This window comes from Tachypleus tridentatus, chromosome 2 (assembly GCF_004210375.1).
Source record: "Tachypleus tridentatus isolate NWPU-2018 chromosome 2, ASM421037v1, whole genome shotgun sequence".
Lineage (NCBI taxonomy): Eukaryota > Metazoa > Arthropoda > Merostomata > Xiphosura > Limulidae > Tachypleus > Tachypleus tridentatus.
In genome coordinates, this window is record NC_134826.1 from 77085273 (window position 1) to 77103990 (window position 18718).

At 31.2% G+C, this 18718-nt stretch overlaps 1 protein-coding gene across 4 annotated transcripts in view; it reads right to left on the minus strand.

Moving 5' to 3' along the window:
- Window positions 1-18718, minus strand: part of MICU3 (Mitochondrial calcium uptake 3) — a 101234-nt gene that overhangs the window by 14007 nt on the left and 68509 nt on the right. For 3 of the 4 annotated variants that reach the window (XM_076488651.1, XM_076488654.1, XM_076488653.1), the window contains exons 7-8: window positions 5000-5029; window positions 814-911 (exon numbers count right to left, since the gene is read on the minus strand). In XM_076488651.1, the coding sequence (XP_076344766.1) occupies window positions 814-911; window positions 5000-5029 (128 nt within the window). The remainder of the gene's footprint in view (window positions 1-813; window positions 912-4999; window positions 5030-18718) is intronic. The other variant, XM_076488652.1, reaches the window with a different exon arrangement.

An 18718-nucleotide genomic window follows, 5' to 3' on the forward strand; every position in this document is an offset into this window, starting at 1 on the left:
TGTGTATTATAAGACATTAGTGATCTAGCCACCCTGAAGAGCTCTGGATTAAGCAAAATATGTCATCTCAGGAATGGATACAACAAATTAGTGTGACCATAATATTACTACCGCACATTCTTCTAATCCATGAAATCCTTATAAAGTAGTGTTTAAAAATATAATAGGTCTAATACTAATGTCTTACAACAAGCGTAAAAATAAAACACTGTTGAAAGAAAATAATCATTTTTCCTCAATCTATGAAAAACAAAATTATAACAATGATATTGTAAAATTTATAAATCTTATAAATCCATTCTTCTAATCTATGAAATCCTTATAAAGTAGTGTTTAAACATATAATAGGTCTAATTCTGATGTCTTAAAACAAGCGTAAAAATAAAACACTGTTGAAAGAAAATAATCATTTTTCCTTAATCTATGAAAAACAAAATTATAACAATGATATTGTAAAATTTATAAAATACTATAACAAATTATAAAACAGAGTTCTAAATGGATTTCCTAATAAAACAAACAAAACAGAAAATAAAAACATCATGAAACTAATTTTTGATAGATCTTTCCATTTAAAAATAAATAAATAAAACTTAAACTTACACAAATTTGTCCTTCTTTTTGTTTATAAATTTGTATTTGAAATGTTTTTATAATTTAAGATACATTTATTTTCATTTCTTGGTTTGTATATAAAACCATTTAAGATGTGTTTATTATTTCAATGTGACCTGGTGATGGAAAAAGTATATTTAGATTTAACAAAAGCACTAAATATTCAAAGTGTTCTTAACTGGTTACTTTATCTCTTACCTATAAAAATCATCAAAACACAAAGTTTCTTTTCCTTTTTTACCAAATAAGTGAACTAGAAGTGTAGTATTTACAGCTGTGTTTGCCAAGGAGTCATCCTTAAATTCATCAAAAAGAAAGAGCATATCTTAATAATACAAAAATATTTATTGTGTTAGTATGGAAAAATATATATTTCATAAAATTCAGACACAGTAAAATCAAGAAAAAACAACAACTATAAACAAGAAACCCAGTAACCTAAAAGTTCCAGTGATATCTTCTTCTTAGATATTCATTTCTAAGAGTTCAATGTGATTACTTACAGAGAATATATGTAATTTTTTATCATTGCTATATTTGTAATTGATATATCAATAATGCAAGTAAAGAATAGTCTTAAAATAAACAATTTGTTTAGTGACACAATACATCTGTAATTTTGGATCTAAATATATTTGCAACTGGCCAATTTTGATTAAAGAAAGATTACTAGTGATAGTAGTTTAAAGCTTTGTAAAAATTTCTTGTAGCAAGTTCTTAAATATACTGAGTAGTTCAGTATTGGTCGTTTCATGGCAAGTTAATGATCTCTTTAATTAAAGAATTTTTAAAAAGGAACAACGTCAATAAATACTAATTTGTAATAGACCCATCTGCTAAAAACTTAGTATCATGAGTTTCCCTCTCAATAAAATTAAAAATAATGGGCAGAATCAGCAGTTGCTATACAAATAACAAAATACAAATAATACAACAGAAATTTTTAATGCAAATTAATGAATTAAATGTAGAATGTTTATATGATCAAAATTTCAAAAGTTCTGAAACTAATTGTAGTTTTTTTAACTAATGTAACAATAATCATATAAATTTTCCAGCTTCAAATCGACATGCTTATACCTAAACACATATGCAAATAAATGCTGTTTGTGCATGTACTTATAATCGTACTTAACAAACTTTCCTGGTATTCAATGTTTTTGGCTTCTACATGTGTGTGTAACATTTCTCATGATGGCAAGTAAAATATTCATACTAACATTTACACAAGTTCAACTGTAAGTTAGTTAAAACTCTCACATAAATAAACTTAACAAAACTGATATAAAGTTCTTTTGATATAAACAAAATAATTTTAGGATACAATGCAATAAGTTCTAATAAGTATTGTAGTGGAAACTTTATATTTTAACCAATAGAATACTTTTAAAATGAATTTTGGGCTGCAGTTGACAGTTCTCATAGTAGACACACATAAGAAATAAGTAATTGCTCTCAACACCTACATCTTTTTAAGTTCCATTACATGTATTTAAGTAAATACATACACATTTCTCTCTTGGATCTAATTAAGTCTTGAAAACTTGTAAATATTATCAGCCTTTAGTAAAAAAAAGAAGAAGATAGAATTAGAAATGTAATCAACATGGTATGTTTGATAGAAGCTAACAATAAGCTGCAAGAAAAAATCTGATCCATATAATAAAATATTTGATGGGAATTAACAGTAAGATGTAGAAAAAGCTTCGGTCCATACATAATAGTAAATGGAAACTAATGAGATAGATAAAAAAAACTTCAGTATCTATTCCAAAAGAAAGATATGCAAAGAAACAGGTGTCAAAAATAAATCAAAATGTGTTGAAAAAATGCAACTGTTTTTTTTCATAAAGCTGTAGGGAAAAACGTGTATAACATTAGAGAACACACAAACACCATAAATGATTCACTTGTTAATGTATGACTCTTTTCCAAACATTACTAAACATACATCCAAGTTTTATTATTAAATATTAACATAAACTGAGTAAAACATTTGTTACTATGAGCTGACTAGTTGCTTAACAAAATGAAAAAATGTCAAATATAAAGCTTAACATAGGTGTGCCAGATATCCAAAAGTTTTTTCTTCAGCACCAGATGTTCCTATCTAGTCACAATATATAATTTATTGTGTATATTTAATATTCCTTCTTTGATACAAAAGTAATAAATTATCCTAACTTATAAACTGAAATACTTGCTAATGTATAGTTTAATTTATTCTCTTTGATGATGCAAAGAAATAACCCATTGTTCACACTTAACATTTTATTCTTCAAAGCTTCAAGATAATTAACTTCAGAAACACTGATACTTTATTTGGTCAACTAAAACAATGCTGTAATAACATTTAATTTCCAATATTACTGTCCATTAATGCACTTTATGCAACTACTACATACAGAGATAAGTGTCTTCAGGTAAAATGATGATAGCAAATATTTTTTCTTTTCTCAAATGACCATTTTCTATCAACTCAGTGTAAATTAAACAAAGTAATCCCACCTGTCAATTAAACATAACCAAGTTTGAATATTCATAGTCTAAATGCTTTATTTAGTTCAGTAACAGTATTCTAGAAGAACTACATGTATCTTGAAAATCTTACTAAACATATCTACAGCTTATAAAGTTAGGTCATACACTGAAGTGAGCAGCTCACACAAGAGCTTCATGGGTTACAATCAAGTTATCAAAACACTAGTTACATGTGTACTAATATTCAGTATGAACCACAAAATATTTTAGCTACACTGTAATATCCTTCATCATAGTTTGATTATTGTGTTGGTTTTCTACCAATGTTCACTAGAACTTTCACACAATTTTATATAAAGTCGTCAGTATTATACATATCTAATGAAAAACACTTTAGGTGTAAAAAATGATGTAGACAAAAAAAGGATTGAGTGTGGGATTTAAAGGAGTGAATCAAAAGTTTCAGCCTTTAAGTCACTCATTTAATTCTTTTTTAGCCACACCTAAGATGTTTTTTATTATATATTATGACTTTTTGTCGATACACATTAAGAAACTACAGAAAGAAAGAAACTGGCAATCAACAGTAACTAACATTAGCTTTAGAATTGCAAATTTATTATTTGGAACAGACTTCTACATTACATAACCAACCAGATTCTTCAAAATAAATGGTGGTGATTTTCTCCTTTTAAAATGCTGCTAATAATTTCTTTACAGTAATGCTGTGTAAACTAGATAAATAGTTTCTTGTCATTACCTGCATGCACTTAGTACAGCTGTATCAAGCATCATTATTTATGCTAATTCCTTAAGTTAATACTATATGATGCTAAAATTTGTGCTAAAAAGCTTGTAATAAATAATAATCATCCACCCACATGATTATTTTGAAAACTGGAGCTAGAAACTGCTAATCTAATTTGCTTGGCCTAACCAATACTTCCATAATTGCATGTGTTTTTATTCTACAGTTTACTGCTCTAAATCAGCTGTCTTTAATGCAAATGACAAAGTACCAAAAAAGTTTCTTCATTACTTTTAAGTGAAGCTATAGTAAAATTTTCAGACTGATAACTCTCGTAACTTTTTGCATAGATGTGCACAAAAATCTTGGTAAAAATTGAGAGGTTTTGTTTAATAATATTGCTAGTGTGGCTTACATTTACCTAATTTTAGGTTTTAAAGATCTATAACTGTACCAACGTTTCAACAACAACAAAAAATATCAATGAAAGTATGTTTTTCTATCAAATAAAGTTTACAAAAAAAATGAAATTCAATCAAAATTGGGGATTTTATACCTTTTGTATTTCTTAACAGATTGCCAAGAAATTTGGTATGTGGAATAAGAGTTTAGTGGAGTACATTTACTGAAAGTATGTAATAGATTGGATTATCACAGTCCAACCTACAGAAAGTGTAAAACTGTTAAACTATCACCCCTGTTAGTAACAGACACTGTGTCCTGCAGGTTGCTTTAAATGCACAACATACACACTACAATGTCTTGATTAAGTACACTTTTTATGATGTTAGCTTTGCCCACATTTCTTAATTTTACATGGAAATCTAAAAAATATGTAAGATAGCTCAGACTATTTGTAACTAACATACCATTACCAAAGATACTAGGAAATGCAGACATCAGGAACAACAAACTATCTAAACAATTAACTACCTAATAATCCAAAAAAGAAAATTCAATGTTATGATTGTATAGATTCTTATGGTAACTTATTACTGAAACCTATATTTAAATATCACAAATTAAATTAAAAAAATACATAACACCTTAAATAATTTTTGTAAAACACAAACAGTACAACGGATTTCATGTAAATTTTGTCAAAAATAAACATGTTGGAAAGAGAAAAGAAAGAAATTTCTGAAATGATCTTACTGATACATCCTGCAAATCAGAGTACAACACCTTAGAGGTAGCAGCCAAAAATGAGAGAGAAAAAATATCAGATTAATATAAATAGCACCCACATTTAATGATATAATAAGTAACATGTCTAAAATTTTTATTCTTTGAAATTATTAAGTGGAAACAAAGAACTTTTAAGTGTTATTACTTGAATACGCATTGCTTGTGACACAGAGTTATTTGACTTTTATGATATTATAAAAATATACTGTATACACAAAGTCAGTCATGCAGGATCAAAATTGCCTCATAACCTTGATATTTTCATCCTAATGGTTCATTACTATTTGAACACCATTTGCCTCATTCATCAAAAAACAGGAAAAGATAAAATAACTAAAATGTCCAAAGTTTTATGTAAGATTAGTGTACTGTTACTTTCTCAGTCACGTACCCTAAAATGCATGAATGACTGCAAAAAGTTTAAACATGAGGATATTTTTAGATTTAGTCCTTTTAAGATTAGATAGATAATTAAAAATCTTTCACTATAAACATTACAGGTCATGTATTTACATAAACTTTGAATTAAAAATAAATATATGTGTAGTAAATGTTGCAAAAGATTTTACTAACATCTAAATATGATGCATGTTATCTACACTTCGACATATTATTTGAAATAAATCTGACAACATAGTTGGTGTTTATAGTACAATACAATATAAATATACAGACAATACAGCTTTTTGTACTCTATTTCAACATGAACATAAGCATTAAAAAAAGACTGATGATCAACAATTGATTTAAATAACAAAATAAATACTTTCAAACTTGACAACATGAAATGTACTACACTGTGCTAGGTGATCCAAGTTTGTGACACAAGAATTAGTATAAACACTCACACTTCAACTCTCACACTCCAACAAATTTGATAGATTATGTATTCTCAAGAAAGCTAGTATGGGTACTAACACTTTAATTAAAATAAGGTGCAGAACAATGTTTCGACCATCTTTGGTCATCTTCAGGTTAACAAAGAGTTTGCAAATGCAATGTTTTTCTGAGAAGTTACTTTTGTACTCAATGCACATTAAACATGTTTACACGAAACCTCAAGCACAAAGCCACCTGCCTCAGTGTGTGTGTGTTTTCTTATAGCAAAGCCCATTTGAGTTAGCTGCTGAGTCCACTAAGAGGAATCAAACCTATGATTTTAGAGCTGTAAATCCGCAGACTTACTACTGTACCAGCAGGAGACCATGCTTCAGTAAATAGTTACTTAAATGTTGCAAAGCTTTATTTAAAGTGATGTTTCAGTTGTACTTGTTTAATTTGAAAAGGCCGCTTTTCTATCGATAAAATGTTATATGTATTTAGTTGGAATTACAGCTTACTGTATATTAAAAAAAAACAAAAAACTCAACATACAAGAGAATTTAAAATATACAAACATGGAACATAAAAAGTAAGTAAACAAGGTTGTAGATCTATTACAAACAGTTTGCTAAAGATAAATCCTTAATATGATTCTACTATAAGATTACTGAAAATAATATTCACTGTACTGTGGGATCACACATGAATTTTGCAAAAACTGAGAGAGAACTTTAAAACCTAATCAGTTTTCCTTAATTATGTCATGCTGCTAAAGATTTTTAATTTTTCAATTTCTGCCAAAAAAAAATCCAGTGTTTTATTAGTATGCACATTAGCAGAAAACTACAACTTGGGCATTTCCTAGTGCATTAATTGAGAACTGCTACATGAAAGGGTCTTGATTTTGCTTTTACTTATTATAACTTGAGTCACTATTTTTCATCATTACTTTAGTTTGCTGTATCCACATGACTTCCTGCAACTATATTTCAGAAAGATTTTAAAGGTGAATGATTACCATAGTAGATTTTCCTTTTAAGATAACAGTAGTGAACCTTTCTGTGGTTTATTCTACTTATCTGAAATCATGAGTGCATATTGAGTATTTATTAGTTTATTACCATTATATATAGCAGTATTTTATGTAGCTACTGCTATTTTTAAATCATTGATGTTAAGGTAGCAGTTATAAATGTTATAAATAACTGGCAGCTCAAAGTGTGTCACTGTTCCCTATTTTGCATGCATTATTTGTCAATTTATTCTTGGCAAGCACTTGTACACAGCAGGATGTTGAAAGGCATACATGTGTCATGTACACCTAATAAGGTAAGCACATTACTATGTCCATTTACATTGCATTAATCTGAGATGTCTTATCTTAGAAGAAACATTATTTCATTCTGATGAAATTGTTTTGTTGCTGCTTATCGTTTGTTACATTATGCTGTGGCATTGATGGAAGCTGAAATTAAACCTGTGATGATAAAATATGTGCCTTCAAGAGGGTCTTTTAAGGACAATTTTACATTTCGTTTGTCATAGCTGCATACCAGTACATGTACTTATTCCTTTTAGTACATTTCTTATTTGTTTTGAACAAGTTCAGAGTGATGATTGGGTGGAAGAAAATGCTGATGCATCAGTAAACTGTTGAAAAACATGTAACATTCAACTGAGCATGTACACATGTAGTTTGATATTTATTCTCAATCTTAAGCAGCAAGATTAGTAAAAATTGTTAATTTGAAAAGGGAGAATAGGGATTACCAAAAAAGTACAGAAACAAGTTCAATAAAAATGCAAAGATCATATTTTCAAGCCTACAACTAGGGACTCTTAAAACAAAATGAAACAATGAAGTCTAGAGATAATCTAAACTATTTCCTCAAGTTACAAATCTCTATTTTGACCTCACGTGTATAGTGCATATCAACTTTACCTCGAAAAAATTATGTAGATACTGTTTTCAACTTTGGTTGTTTACTTTTAATATTGGAATCCCTAGTTGTAGGATTTAAAATATAATCTTCACATTTTGATACAACTTGATCCTATGTTTTTGCATAATCCCTGTATTCTCTTTTTAAAAGTTTGAAATAATAATAAGATGATTTTAAATGTGTTATCTGTTAATTCCATTAAGCATTTTTATATGAATACTAACCCAACTAAATAACTGATAAAAATAAAGGTAAAAATGTAGGTCTTGTGAAGACCAATTTCGGTTTCATGTTATGGTACAAAAAAAAGAAACATGGTGAAAAACTCCAAAAACTTAGCATCATATAATACATACTGTAATGACTTTCATTGTTTATTATAACCTTAAAAACTTGACATGCTTTGTATGTTGTAACATGTTTATGTGGTCTTACTTGTAACGAAAATGTTTTTCAAATTTTGCAAAAAGAATTTTTCTTGTATTTAACTATTCAGTGTTATCTTTGTGTAATACACCCAAACATTATTTAAAATAAAACAGTCTCACAACACTTTCACATGTTATTATACATTGACTAGCCATTTTTCATTATCTTATCCTATTTAAACATGTACTACCAGTACTTTCAACACTTCACAATTATTTTTATTTGTGAATGATTTAGATTGTTGACTTGTAATAAAAAAATTATTTAAAAAGCTTAAATTTCTGATTATCACACTATTAAAATATTTTTAAAATTTGAAAACAATGAAAGTGTCAAATTTCACACTTATTTACAAATAGTGTTTTGTTTTACAAAAAGTAAAACACTGTCCACTCACTGCTGAAGTTATTGGAAAAAAGTGTTGAAATGAATACAATAAAAAACTAAACACTGGTCACAGACAAGTAGTAAAGTAAGCAAGTCAAGAACTGCTTACCCTACCAAAATAATTTAAAACATACCTGCTTATTCAGATGTGTGTTTTTGGTAAGCAAAGTATTTTCTGAAGCAATTTGGCAAAATTAGCATGATTGCCCTCTAGAGTGAAAATTTTTGCTCGTCACTAGCCTTGAAACTCTTACATAATTCCACATGGCTCAGTTGTGTTTAAGCATATAAATTAGCATTTGACAGTTCTCCACGAATAGTAATGTAACAAAACCACCTATCACAGCTGATTCTCTTTATGGAGCGGAACACAATCTTGAAATACAGAATGGAATGTAACACTCAAAGTAGGAAGGACAGGTAAGAATTGTGAAAGGAGCTAATGTCTTTTGGACATATATTTTTAGTGTAGGAAAATATTAACTTCCCTTATGATTACATATTTCCATTCACAGTTACAGCTAGAAACCTACATTAAGCAAACAGAGGGACTAGTGTAAAATTGCCTAGACTAGCACTCTTCAAAAGAGGCTGAAGAACATCAATAAAGCGTGTCCTTTCTATGAAGAGGTACCACACCACCATGAACAAAGTATACTCTTTACCCATGCAGAGCCAACTGATTTGGTGTTACAATCAAATGGTAGAACACAGTAAAAATTCCAAATCCTTAAGGAAGAGGAATGTTTAGAATAGCTAGGACACATCAAATCATAAACAGGAGCTCAACTCCAGTCCAGAAAATTGGCACTAGAAGAAAGTTATTCCATGGTAGGAGGAGAGTCCTTAAACATTCTCCTCAGATCTAGGAACCAGAAGGAAAGAGAAGTCTCTTTTCCGAGAACCTAAGATATCATGTGCAAATCCAGCAAAACATACACCAAAAAAACCAGGAATGTACACTCGGATGAATTCAGAGAGTTGGAAATGCAATGTGGAGGGCCAGTTCCAATTCAAAATCAATCAGAAATGAGGACATAACATTCAGGCCATGGAATGAAGAAGTTCCAAGTCCACTCTCATGTGATAATCTATATTGGCAGGTCTAGCCCCACTCAGGAACTGAGATCCCAAAGCAGTAGGAGGAAGTGTTTCTAGCTGAAGGGATGAACTGCAAAATATATGGAATGAGGACAGTCACACCTCTTACATAGGTATAATGCCATTGCCCTACTCTCAACTAAGTGAAGTAGTGCACACTCAGGTAGATTCCTTCATGATCCACTACCCCAGCAGCGAGAAGCTGAGCTGATAAGTGGTAAAGACCCTAGTACTGCACTGGAAAAAGGTGAAAGAAATGTATTGGAGAGTCTGGAGGAATACAAGAAAGTACATTGAGTGACCATCAAATCCTGTTTTGAAAAATAGACTGTTCCTGATTCAAGCAATTAAAGGACCATTACAGATAGACAGCAATCACTTTCTGCTTTACTTGGTGGGAGATTCAAGAATAGTGGGGAGCAAACATCTACACACTACATAGTAGTCAAATCAATTAAAGTTGTAACTGTAAGTAAGTAATTATGTCAGAAAATGTCTTCTGATCACAGTAAACAACCTACTTAGACAACAATAAAAATTAAACCAGTAATGAGTATAACGAATTACATAACCATTCTTGCATAAAAAGATTTGAATGCATTGTTTTATCAGTTAAGAGCCTTCCCTTTTTAATGAAACAAATATAATTATTGTTTGTAAACACAAATACCACACTATACGAATTCATAAAAGCAAAAAAAAAAGTTTGTGTGTGTAAATCTACTACTGTACATGAAAGAACAGTATCTAATATGTAATCAAACAATCTTCTGAAGTACAATCAGCTGAACATAACACTCAGTGATGACGAGAAACCCACTTGTTGAGAAATTTATATGCAAAAAATGGCTCGTTTGGGCTGAGAAAACACTTTACATAGAAGAGCGAACAACGTTTCGACCTTCTTCGGTCATCGTCAGGTTCACAAAGAAAGATGACCGAAGAAGGTCGAAACGTTGTTCGCTCTTCTATGTAAAGTGTTTTCTCAGCCCAAACGAGCCGTTTTTTGCATATAAATTGAACATAACACTGGTCAATTCAGCCCATCACAACTTAATTTCCATCATATTTGATTTGTACCAAAATTTAAGTAATTCTTCCCTCACAGAAGCTATTTCAGTAGTAAAGTCTTGTGTCATGATAAGAATAAGTGACAACTGCATTTATGGCCCTTTTATGTACATATATTATTAGTTATAATTGATTATTTGAAAAAACAGAATTTGTTTATTCAGAAAATAGTTCTGAAACTGCTTCCATTCATAAGGTACATACTATGCAACATTTGGCTACTGTTAATTTTCTTTCAGTAGCCAAATCTGATCCTCAATTGAAATAGTTTACATTGCATCAAGGAAGCTACTATATATCATATTGATGCACAGTCTACTGTATGTAGCTACGTGTAACATTACACAAATTTAGATTATTTTCTGTTAAATTAATTTTCCAAAATGCCTGGGCCCGGCATGCCAAGTGTGTTCAGGCGTGCGACTCGTAATCTGAGGGTCGCGGGTTTGCTTCCCTGTCGCGCAAAACATGCTCGCCCTTTCAGCCATGGGGGCGTTATAATGTGACGGTCAATCCCACTATTCGTTGGTAAAAGAGTAGCCCAAGAGTTGGCAGTGGGTGGTGATGACTAGCTGCCTTCCCTCTAGTTTTACACTGTTAAATTAGGGACGGTTAGTGCAGATAGCCCTCGAGTAGCTTTGCACAAAACTCAAAAACAAACTACGAGATTACATCAATTTGTAGAAAATATAAAGGGAAAAATCATTTAGTGCAAATTTGTTATAGATCACCTGATGATACTAATGAAACTACTGAGAAAGTTTAAAGTGAGATTAAGATGACAGCTGTTAATGACATCATAATAACTTGAAAATGTTAGAGTCAAACCACGAGGAAGAAAAGGTTTTGGAAACTGTTTGAGATGCTTTTTTTCACCAATTAGTCAAGAAACCAACTAGAAACAATGCTATTTTTGATTCAATGTTAACTTCTAATACATAAACTGATGAGAGTGGAAATTAGGGAACATCTAAGTACAAATAATCATTGATAAATTAGTTTGATATTTTACTGCAAAGAGAAATCAGAAATAATATTTTCATTAAAAAAATAACTAAAAAATTGTGAAGGAATTTTCTAATCTGAATTGGGGCAGCTGTGAAATTTTTTTAAGGATAGATGTTTGAACATTTAAAATAAACATGGAAAGAAAAGTGGCTGCAAGTATAAAAATGAAGTTGTCTCACAAACAGTGTAAGTGATTTAAAGAGTATAAAAATTTAAGAATGTTAAATTGATGTCTATAAGAGGAGATTTAAACGAATATAGAAGATAAAAAAATGTTAGTGGAATGGGAGATTAAGATATTAAAAATTATGTATAAAAAAGGTTAGCTGGAAATATTAGAAAATGAACAGTAAGGATTTTTTAAGCACATTGAAAGTAAACAAAATGTAAGAATGAAGATACGATCCTTGGAAGATAAAGAAAGGCTTGTATCTGATGATTATGAGATGACTGGGTTATTAAATATACCTCCTGTTAAGCACTGGATATGTAAACTACTTGCTACTACCTTTTGTAAGTCTTTGAAAGGTGGGCACTTGCTGAAAGTTTGGAAGTTAGCTAATGTCATTTCTCTTTTCAAGGTAAGTAATGCAAATTGCCCCAGTAATAGTAGGCTTATTAATCCTACTCAATTGTGATAAAAGTCTTGGAAAATCCATTTGTTTGTTTGAAGTTAAGCACAAAGTTGCACAATGGGCTATCTTTGCTCTGCCCACAAACATACTTTTGTGCAACTAGAGAGCAAAACACTTTTTGTGTGTGTGAAAGAAGCTTAATGTTTGTTTGTTTGAAATTTCACAAAAAGCTACATGAGGGTTATCTGTGCTGACTGTCTTCAATTTAGCAGTTTAAGATTAGAGGGAAGGCAGCTAGTCATCACCACCCACTGTCAACTCTTGACCTGCTCCCTCACCAAGGAATAGTTGGACTGACCGTCACATTATAATGCTTCCATGGTTGAAAGGCTAAGCATGTTTGGTGTGATGGGGATTTAAACTTGTGACCCTCAGATTTTGAGTTGATTGCCCAAACCATCTTGCTATGCTGAGCTGGAAAATCTGACAAAATACATTTTGCAAAGTCATTTAACAACAAAGTTTATAATTTTAATGAATAGTCAACATGGTTTCATTAAGGGAAAATCTTGCCTTATAAAGCTTTTGACATTCTTTGAAAAGTTTACTGCTTATGTATACGAGGGCAAGAATGTAAATTTGATGGATCTAGGTATTCAGAAAGGCTTTGACAAGATGCCACATGAAAAGCTTATAAAAAAAATTATCTCTATAGGTGTGGGGGATAAGTTAGCTAATTGGACTAAATAGTGCCTAGATGGAATAAAGCAGAGGTTTGTTAGGAATGGAGTTCAGTGAAACGGAATTAATGTCACAAGTGGAGTACCTTAGGACCTTTGCAACTTTTCACTAACATTAATTAAACAGATGAAGAAATAGTCAATAAATTACTTAAATTTGCAGGTCTTGAGTGTTGCTAGCTATGAAGAGGATGCTGCTAATTTACAGAAAAATTTAGATGATTTAAAGAGTTGGGCAATTAAATTGCAGATTGGTTTTAATTATAATAACTGATATGTGGTTATCATAATTTGATTTACAATTATAATTTGGATGGGAATAATATTAACAATGTCATAAAAGAAAGGAATCTTGGTGTAATTCTTTATCAGTTTCTTAAACTATTCCTAAAAATTATATTATTTTATCACTGTGTGTGTGTCAGTGTGTTTTTTTCACACATATCGGGTTATCTGCTGTGCCCACCAAGGGGAATCAAACAACTGATTTTAGCAATGTAAATTTTCTGGCCCACCAGGTGATGTTATCTGAAAAATCTGAAATATTTGCATAATCTCTACAATATTTTAAATAAATTTCAAATGTTGTTTTCAGTAAAACCTTTTAACTGTAATTTTCTCTACCTTAATTCTGTCAGTTTAATCAATCACAAAAACAAAAAATCTGCATTACCCTTTTTTTCCTAGAATGACTTAAAATTGTAACATATTCAACCTGTTTATACTTAAATTTCTAAATTTTTTTTAGTTTTTACATTAATTACTCTTATAATGGTAAATGAGGAATGCAGGTAGAAAAAAGTATCTATATTTTTTTTTGTTGGCAGTCAAGGATACTTAATCCTATTTTGTTTATACTAATGGTACTATTGCATTAAATAATCATTATCTGATTTAAATAATATGCCAAAGAATACAGAATAAAAACATTCAAAAGTAGACAATACCCCATATCTATCCTAATTTTTCTGGCTTTCTAGCTCTGTGGCAAAAGTCATTAAAAATTCAGCTATGCTCACTGATGTGTTTCTTATAAGAATGTTCTCTCTTCTATGTAAAATGTTTTCTCAACCCAAACGAGCCGTTTTTGCATATAAATTTCTCAACAAGTGGGTTTCTCGACATCACAGACTATACAGAAAACAAAATAGCATAATACATCATTCGACACATTACAACATTGTTACAAAATTTACTATATATCCTATCTATGATTTCAGGTTGATACTATCCATCTCTCGCTACCTGTTTCAAATATGTTAATTCTAACATCAAATCCTAATCATATGAGAAAACATTAATAGCTCTATAAACAAAAGATGGAAATGAAGATAATTTCTGTGGCCACTCTCACGTGTTGCAGCATGACAACTGAGAATGGGTTCCTATAAACAGAAGTAGACAGAAATTCCCTCTCTCTCTTTTCAGAAAAACATCTAAAAAATATTATACAACTCTCATCTTCAACTTCTAAGGTGAATTGTATAGTGGAGCTGACTATGTTATGCTTCTAGGACACAATTAATGTTCCACCCAGTTGTTAATAACAGAGGGTTGTCAACACATCTGATGGTCAAGTTTACTGTTAAAAATGTTCATTTTTAACAAATTTGTACACACACTTAGAAATTTATTGGAATTTGTATAAAAGAATAAGAATGTGCACATCTGAAAATTGATAGAATAATTTCTTTTGATAAAGGTGCCTGAACACCTAATGTACCTATAGGAGAAGTATTATGTTGTTTGAAAACAATATTAGATTAAAAGCACATGATATAAATTTAACAAGGTTGTGTGAAACTTATTTTAAGGTAGGACATAATACTTACAAACATAATAAAGCTTTGTATATAGGTCATCATTATCACATTTGTTAATGAACATTTTCATGTTTGAGGTTGAAACTTGTGCATTAAAAAACATCAATGATAAAGCATAAGGTGGTAGCATGGTAATGACATGTTAACTGAGTTCCAGAGGCACCTATTGATCAACCCTACTCTACAATTCAGTTTAGAAGTTGAAGATAAGGGTTGCTTAAATTTTTTAGATGCTTCTGTACAAAAAAAGAGGGGCTTTATGTCTACTTATGTAAACAGAAAGTCATCCTCAGTTACCAAGCTGCTGCATGCAAGATCGTATCACCAATGGTCATAAATGTTCTCACTTCCATCTTTTATTTACAGGACTATTAATGTTTCTTCGTATGGTGAAGATTTGATGTTAAAATTAACGTATTTCAAACAGGTAGCAACTGATAACAGAAATCAGCAAAAAGTCATAGATAGAAAGTATAATAAATATTGTAAAAAAACTTCAAATTTTTTGATCTGCTAAACTGCAGATAACAAAAAAGGGAGGTAAAGAAAGAATGTTTGTCCTATGTATCATCATGGTCAATAAAAATAGGTAAAAAGTTTAGGCAAAATATGAATTACAAAGTAATATTCACCCTTCAGTTAAACTTAAGTCATATAATTAAAAGTTTGAAATATAAAACTGAATTAAAGGATACATATGTGATGTGTATATATACATATAAAAGTTATAATTTTCCTGTAATTTTACTTCTCTTTTCTTACAAGATCAGCTCTCCTCTCCACTAACAGGAACATAGCATACACATGATGTAAGTGTCTCCCTCTATGCACCTCTACTGAACTACTTCTCATTTTGCAGAGCTTGCGCTCGAACGTTTCTTTTTTTATCTTATTTCAGTTTAAGGTACAGTTTCTTCATGAAATGTTTACACTTTATAGACTACTCAATGTTCTTTAGAATTACATTAATTCTACTTTATTATAGTTGCCTTTTTAGATTTTCTCTTTTGTCTACTGTCACCACTTCAGGTGTCTCAACCTGATGGGAGATTTATCAACATTTATTTGCAGGGAGATTGAGCATTACATGAGTCAACTTCTATCTCTAGACTTTGTCCAACTTCCTCCTGAATGTGTTCAACCTGTTCAGGATAATGAGGCTTTTGATCACCTGTTTCCACCTCCTGTTTTTGCATTGCTCCTCTGTACCTTTCCAGAGGATTTAGTTTGGCTTTCCATGGTTTTCTCAGATATGTAGTGTTTTATCCCTCAACCCTATTTCTTATTATAGTGTCCTTCCTTATTATGTGAACATTCTTTCTAATCCTACTTAGGTTTTTCTCCACCTCTTCTGACAGGCTTATGCTGTACAATCCACCTCCCAATGAAATAATGGCATTAACATGTCTTGTCCCCCTTTTGGTGGTGATGGGGTGCACCCATATCTCATATCAGTTCAACCTATGCCCAACTGTCCCATGTAAATCTTTCCCTCAACTCGTTTGCTGTGTTTTACCACTATTCACCTCCTATTTGAGGCTCTTGACAGAAATCTTCAAGAGTTTTCTGGGGTCATCCTCTCCCTCCTTACTTCCACATTGGCTCATTTATTGTTTTGTGCTAGACATTACATATGTGGTTTCTCTTTTATTGGGACCTTTTAGGTTTACCTACACCTAATCTCCAGGATTTATGAATGGCCCTATTTTATGGCATTTCATCTTTGATATGATCCTGAAGTTTTAGGAATCTCAGGTGGCAGCAGTCCAACAACAGTCTACCCTCTCCCATCTGGTAACACATTTGTCTCAGGCAGAGCCAAATGTGGTACTCATTATGGTTTCCTGTTTTTCCCTTTCCCAACCCTTATCTATCAACCTTTCTTAAGGTGCCACATATCATTATTTCCCTTAAAAAGACACATAATACACCACCAACAGTACTGCTGACAACTTGGTTGGCATTCGTCCAGTAGGCACTTGTGGCCTTTTTTCATCAATGGCACTCTTTTGTCAACAATGTTTGGATTCTTCAACTTTTGTCAGATGGTTTCAAAACTCATTTGTTGGTACACTTCCCTTATCTCTTGTACTGATTTTCTTCCCTGAACCTCGGGATTCTGTTGTTTGTCAGAGGTGGTTCAGTACCACAGGCTATTGAACTGTTTCTCATCAATCATGGTATTTTTATTCATAACTATTTGTTATTCCCAAGAAAACCAGGGACTGGAGGCTTGGCATCAATTTGTCCTACCTAAGTCACTTCATTTACCTTCCCTGTTTCACCATGGAGTTACATGTCACTCTCTAGAGGACATTTTCTCTAAACTTACGGATAATCAAGATAGAAGTTGCTAATGCTAACATGCATATTTCCACCTCAGCATGATCTCATCCATATCTTCGGTTCATCCAGTTTTGCATCCTACCCTTCGGGCTGGCTTCTACATCTTATGTTTTCTGTCTGATGGTCAAGGCATTTACTCTTCATGCCCTTGGGCTGTATTTCGATTATATGGATGACTGGCTTCCTCTGACCCATTCCAAACAGGAGTAGTTAGTCAAAAGCATCAGCTCCTTCAAGTGGGTGCTCAGTTGGACTAATTGGTCCAGCTGGAGAAGTCCACCATTTATCCTACCCAATACCTTGTCCATTTTGGTGCCTTTTTCAACAATCACCTTAAGGGGAGCAACATTCTCCTCTCTGACTTTGATGCCAATAAGTGTTGTACATTTCTTTCATCATTAGATAGCTCTCTTTTCTTTAAATCTAATTTAATATTGTATGAGTTGGTGATCTGTGTACTATTGTCACTGACTGCATATTCCTAATATTTGAATAAGTATGACTTGTAACCCAGTAACTGTCATATGATAACTATGCATTACAAAAAAACTCTTACTGTTACTAGTTTTATTTTATATCACAAGTACAGATCAAACAAAACTTTTACCCTTATTGTTTTTCTTTTATATTATGTGTGTCATTAGTTGTCTTTCCAATAATTCTGCTTTTTTAAAACATGCATGAACTTTGGAATTTAAACTGGTCTTTTTCTAATACACATAACAAGTCTGTTCAGTTCTTTTAACTATAAATAAAGAAAAATTTGTCAATTAAGCATACTTTAAATCATTTTAATCCTAATATTTATTTTTATCCAGAGATTGTTAGTAAACAAAGTTAGTATGTCATTGGTCCACAACAGCATGCTACTAAAGTTTACATAAAAAAAAAAGTAATCATAGTCCAGGACTAAATATAGAATATACAGATATGGACTTATATTGAAAAATTAAGTCAATACCTAAAAACTACTCAAAATTTCTTTTTAAATGTCTAAGTGATTAGGAATTACAACAGTTACTAAATAGTTCTAATAAAGAAGGCTTAAATTATTCTTATTACTAAAGTTAGGAAATGAAAACACACGAACTTTCAGTAATTATTGTAAATTTTACTGAAACTGTAAGTACCTGTAATTTGAAGATAAAAGGTGGGTCATTAATACCAACAGACTTATTGTAAGTTTGTGCTTTTTTAAACTATAGTAACACTTGTATAACTGAATTGCTACAATGTTTTTAACGAATGGTTGAGAAATATATAATACAATTTTATATCTGGAATTAAAACTGAAGATAAAACATACCTCATATTCCACATCTTTAGGTATAGTAAGCAAAAGCCTACTATTGCAAAAAATCAGTTACTTGGAGCCACCATCAGACTGCAAATACATTGAAATTTCAAACCTGTGAAAGGCAGCAGCAATGAAAAGTAACCT